The sequence below is a fragment of the Thunnus maccoyii genome, chromosome 23 (assembly GCF_910596095.1).
Source record: "Thunnus maccoyii chromosome 23, fThuMac1.1, whole genome shotgun sequence".
NCBI lineage: Eukaryota > Metazoa > Chordata > Actinopteri > Scombriformes > Scombridae > Thunnus > Thunnus maccoyii.
The window spans coordinates 25,900,220-25,906,219 of NC_056555.1; the positions used below are offsets into that span (position 1 = coordinate 25,900,220).

The following is a 6,000-nucleotide window of genomic DNA, read 5'->3' on the forward strand; positions in this document are numbered from 1 at the left end:
TTTGGTCTTTTTAACAAAAAGAGAGTGAAACTGACTTTTTAATCTGATTAGCAGCAGACTACACTATGATTACATAAACGTTGGCAACAGATAAATCCAGGTGACATTACATTAGAGCACATTATTTCTTTTTATAAATCTGCATGAAATCAGGAAAAAAAAACTGATTACCCACAAAGAAGATCTGTAAAAGTCAAAATCAAAGACAACATTTTGACGAAAAAATATTCCCCGTTACCTTTTTCCACAATAAAAAATGAGACTAAAGCTAAATGAAAAGTCACTTGAGAACAAGAACTATGTCAAAATATTTTACATTTTTCATCCATGAATAAAAACTAAGTGACAATATGAAAGACGTATGAATGAACTAATGAGTGTTTTAAAGTGAAGCATCTGTGGAATCACACTCCCGATTGGTCAAACAGTCTCCAGCAGCCAATAAGAGCTCTTGTTCAGAAGTTGATTTAGCTGTTTAACCCGCTGCTCTGCCGTTATTAAGATGCATCTTCATTCAGTAACGTTCTGTCTCTGTCAGTAATGTTATCTGATGTTACAGATTTATGGGCTAAATTCATCTACAAGTTTCTGAATCATCAGCTGCTGGATTCACTTTAGTTTTTGTTGACTAAAACTAACAAAAACTGAACTAAAACTAATAAACATTTTCATCAAAAGACTAAATCTGAATCTAAATAAGGCGTCACTATTACCTCTGCCTCTAACATCCTGCCTCTCCGCCTCAGAATCACGACTTTGTGGACGAGAAGACGTATGAGTCGAGCTGCAGGGAGGTGGGTCTGGTGAAGCAGGTGTCTCGCTCTTCCTCCCTCTCCTCCTCCTCCTCGCCTCATGGCTTCACCTCCTGCTGCTCTCGCAGGAAGAGGAAGAGCTTCAACGTCCCGAACTCTAACATGTCGGTGGGTCTGCAGGGCAGCCTGCAGGAGCTGAGCACCATCCAGATCAGAGAGAGGCCGCTGACCAACAGGTGGGATTTTATACTTTATATGTGACAACTGATGTTATTAAGGGGGTGTAGAGGTCCTTGAGAAGGTCCCAAAGGTCTTTAGAGATTGTTTAGAGTTCCTTGTGAAGGTTGAAAAGGTCTTGGAGAGTCCTTGAGGTTTTAGATTTTGTTTAGGATTTTTAGGATTTTTGAATAATCCTTAAGGTGGTCTTGGTCATTAGAGATCATTAAGGTGGTTCAAATTATCTCTGAGGAAGTCCCAAGAATCCTTAAAGAGGTTACAGGACCCCTTGAAGAAGTATCAAAGATCATTGTGAAGTGTTTGTAGGTCTTGAACAGATATAAGGGGTCCTTAATGAGTAATGATACTTCAGTAGCTCATTGGGATTCTTAAAAAGGTTCCAGGAGTCCTGGATGAGGTTACAGTGGTCAGTCAAGAAGTCCCAGGAGTCTTTGAGAAGGTACCAGGGGTCCTGTTCTGGCGTCATGTTTTCTTCCTGAATATATTTATCTGAGTTGCATCTAAATAGTTTCATACAGTTTAAAATAAAGAACAGCATTTTAATTTAAAGGAGGATCAGCTTTAACTTGACTGACATTAACACATGAAATTAAAAACTGGACACTATAAAATAAAGTGATGAAGTGAGCAGTATGGGACACAGAGACATACTGTATATAAACACATGCCAGCAGAGATCATGTGACCGTGTATTCCCGTGTTGAGTCAGTGAGCAGGAATCCAGAATATGTCCAGCTGTGGGAGGCTGTGGGAGGTCTGGGAACTTTCTCCTAAACATGGACAGCTGGGAGACCAGACTGCTGTCTGTGAGCTGCAGAGTGTCAGTCACATCTCTGCTGCTACTCTGCTGTCTCTCTATATGTTCACAGATACGATGGTTCGCTGTGTAAATATGATTCAGAATGACAATGAGAATCAATTATGAGAAATATATTATTTACAGTACAGTCGCCCCACACTAAACAGCTGTAACAACCTACTTAAGTCTCAGTTTTTACCTTTAATGCCACTGATTTTATTCCACATGGTAAAAAGTGTGTGTGCTGGTATGTCAGCCGAGGAGTCGATCACACCGGACGGTAGAGGAGCTTTTACCAGCTTCTGCTTCAAAACCAGTTTAGTCGACTTCTCTAACATTCACCACCGGAGCTGAAAGCTCCTGTTTCCATCAAGTCAATTTTATTCTTTTAGTGCCAAATCACAACAGAGGTTATCTCAGGGCACTTTTCACATAGAGCAGGTCTAGACCCAACATTCCCCCATCAGCGGCACTTGGTGACGGCGGCAGGGAAAAACTCCCCTTTAACAGGAAGAACTGGACTCTAGGTGGACGCCGTCTGCCTCGACCGGTTGGGTTGAGAGAGAAAGAGGAAGGGAGGGGGAGAGGGGGGTGAAAGCACAATTACTGCAGTTTTATCTGAGTTTAGTAGCAGAAAATTGCAGGTCATCCAGGTCTTTATGTCCTTAAGGAATGCTTGGAGTTTAGTTAGCTGATTGGTTTCATCAGGATTCATTGATAAATAGAAGTTGGTATCATCTGCATAACAATGAAAATGCATGCAGTGTTTCCTAATAATATTACCTAAAGGAAGCATATACAAGGTGAATAGTCAAAAAACTGAAGATACTCTGTGCACAGCAGTGCCTCTCTCCTGGGTGCCAGCTGATGCAGGGCAAATACAGTTAATCAAAAAAAATATTCCAGCACACACCAGGATATAGGATTAAAACTTTTTTATTAACGGATTACATAAAAAACAAAAGGAGCAAACTATGTCTTTTGCATGTTGCTTCATGAGATTCGCTCTGTGGATTTCATGCGCTCTAATAAACCTCAAATAAACTATTGATACGTAGAAAGTCACATAACTGATTAGAGACTGCTTTCTCAAGGATCTTAGAGAGAAATGGAAGGTTAGATATAGGTCTATAGTTGACTTACTGTAACGTTTAATTACAGCTACTTTAAAGGACTGTGGTACATAGCCTGTTACTAAAAACAGATTGATCATATCTAGTAAAGAAGCTCTAACTGAGGGTAAGACTTCCTTAAGCAACCTAGTTGGGATGGGGTCTAAGAGACAGGTTGATGGTTTAGATGAACAAATCATTAATTCAGGAAGGTTGATTGGAGAAAAAAGTCTAAATATATATCAGGTTTTACAGCTGGTGCCTGTATCACAGTTTTGTAGTTTGGTCATTTTGAGACAAAGTAGTGATTCGACTGATAAATCACAAGACGACCAAGAGGCTTCTCCACTGATGATTCAAATAATCAACATTTAGCGAGCAGCTCTACTGTTCTCTAAAAGATAATTAACCTGCATTATTTGAAAAACCGAGAACATCGTTTAAAAAAACTGTTGTTCTGACAGTATTTGCAGAACCATTAAAGGAAAAATACTCTGACCTCAGATTTTAACTTAACTTGAAGATGGCAGTCGGACGGAAAAAGAGTCGCAACTTGAGAAACAAGTTAAAAATCTTTTTATCATTCAGCAGACAGAATATTTTTCCATCCAGATGGTTTGAAGAGTATTTGAGGATTCTGGAAATACCTTTGAAACAGCAGGAAGTGGTTTTAAACAACCTTCTACCTTCTACAACATCATTGGTTATTTTTCTTCTAAGAGAAGGTGATGTTATCTCTGTGACCCAAATGTTTGCTGATATATGAGATGCACAAACCAGGGCTAAGAGGAGTGGTAAAAAATAGAATACATTGGTCTAAACCTTGTATCACCATTAAAAAGTTATGAGCAAACATGTAAAATTATTATAAATGTCCCCTTGGTGGCACTATACACACGAGAATCAGTTCTTTAGTTCCTAAAATTTTACCAAGTCATCAATGACTTAGAGACGAATATGAACACAGAAAACAAAATGTATTTTTCAAAGTTCAATATTCATGTTAACGACTAACAAAACTGTTGTTAGGTCCTGGTTCAGTTCGGGTTCATCAGTTTAGGCGGTTTCCACCTTCACACCTTCATTAGTAAAAGTATTTCTTCTTTCCTGAGCTTTTCACTTCCTTCTCTTTGTAAATTTACACATCTGAAGTGTCTTATGACTCTAAACATCCTCCTGTCTCTCTCTGTAGTCGCTCCAGTCGTTCCAGTCTGAACGCCAAATTTGAGGAGACAGTTCCTCTGAACTGTGACCAGCCGTACATCACCGCCGCTGTCATCAGCATGCCCACGCCACCCGGCACCACGCCCGAAGGCGATGAATCAGCGAGCTCCACCGACTATTCACAGGCCAACATCGTCCGAGTGTCCGCACTCTAGACTCGGAAACCGATACGGAAACACAATCCACCCGGCTGGAGGATGACGGGGTCAGAGGTCAGAGGTCGGCGGCCCCGCACCACCACAGACTCACCGGGTTTGGATGACGTGTCCGCGATGAAGTGACGGGTCAGCTCGAATAGTTCAAACCTCTGGTGGAGGAAAACATTGTTCTGAACGCACTAAATCTCAGCTAACCTCGCCTTGGATTACTTTTTCTTTCTCTTTTCTCTTCAGAAAGGATTTTTATTCCAGCAGCCGAAGGAGAAGAGAGAATAGTAGCAGCTCGGCTGATGACTGATCTCTTCCTGAGATACATTTAAATATCATATTGCTATTTTTCCAATCCTGTATGTCTTCAAATTTGATGTCTTAAAATACAAAGAGAGCTGAAGGTAACATAGATTCTTTAGTTTGTAGTTTAAGGACATTTTGGGAACAACACTTGGTAACCGTCTTATCCAGAGTCAGATGAGAAAATGGATATCCGCCTCTGCTTCTCTGTGACATCAGCACAGAAATGCATTTTACTTAGCTTAGCACAAAGACTGGAAGCAGGTGGAAACTGCTAGCCTCGCTCCATCAAGAGAAAAAGTCCACAACACTAAAGCTGTTTGATTTACATATCGTACCTTCCTTAACTAAGTTAATCAATTCAAGAGTATTGTATTAATAAAGCGCTCAAAGATGCTTTACACAACAAGTTAAAAGGATCCTAAACTACTAAAAGCACAAGGTAGCAATGATGCTAACTCGATTCACAGCTTTCCTCAGATTTTGTGAAGTGTTAGCATTAAAGAGAAAAGCTCTGCTAACCCATATTCTTGCAAAAGACAAAATTACATTTATATTATTACATAAAACACCTCTGTGACCTGTTGGAAAGTCTTTGATGTCCTCAGACTTTTACTCTTTTGAAGGAGTAGCAGTTATGCTAACAGTCTTCCAGAGCTAACTGTTCATAACATCAGCATGTCTCATTTTTTTATTTCTACCTGTGTGAAATAAACAAGATAAGATGTGAAAAGTAAGATAGTTTTGGAGTTGTTGGGAGCTTTTTCTCTTAAGAAAAGCAGTTTAACCATCTTATCATCTGTCTCTGGTTAAAGTATAATTCTGGTGATTTTCTATATTTTTCTTTTTGTCATCAAATCTCATGTTTGGATCCAAACCAACAATGAACTGATCTACTAACAAGTATTGTGTGTGTATCAAAGCTGATATATCTGATTCCTCCGTTGTTGTCATACCGCTGCACTGGGTGATGATAAAAGGAACCTCGGTGTGACTCACTGACGTGTTTTTAATAGTTTCAGGATCCAAACATGAGATTTATTGACCAAAAGAAAAATATAGCAAATCGCCAGCTAAATCCTTTAAATTAGCTCTGATTCAGGACAGAAATCTCACTGAAAACTTCTCACGGACATTTTTTGTCACTCAGGTGCTCATAAAAATTTCTTACAAGAAGAATATGTTGAAAGTAGAAACTCATCATATGTTAAACAAGGTGGAAAAAGAAAGAAAACAGCAGGTAAAATTATCACCTAAAGAATTTGCTGAAGACAGGAAAAGATCCAGGAAAAGCTGACTAAGTAAATCGCAAGTTTAGAATATTTTAACACAGACTACAATGATATAATAATTATGTTTATATAACTTTACACCTAACTGACATATTTTCTACGCGGTAAAAGTCAAAGAACACTTCCTGCCATCTC

The 6,000-nt window shown here is 39.2% G+C and overlaps 1 protein-coding gene across 1 annotated transcript in view; it reads left to right on the top strand.

Annotated features, from left to right (window-relative positions):
- The window catches only part of LOC121891173 (potassium voltage-gated channel subfamily D member 2-like), an 83,980-nt gene extending 78,519 nt beyond the window's left edge, over positions 1–5,461 (top strand). Inside the window, exons 8-9 of the mRNA XM_042403958.1 lie at positions 747–988; positions 4,093–5,461. Of these exons, the coding sequence (XP_042259892.1) occupies positions 747–988; positions 4,093–4,279 (429 nt within the window). The 3' untranslated portion in view covers positions 4,280–5,461. The remainder of the gene's footprint in view (positions 1–746; positions 989–4,092) is intronic.
- The last annotated feature ends 539 nt before the right edge of the window (positions 5,462–6,000 follow it).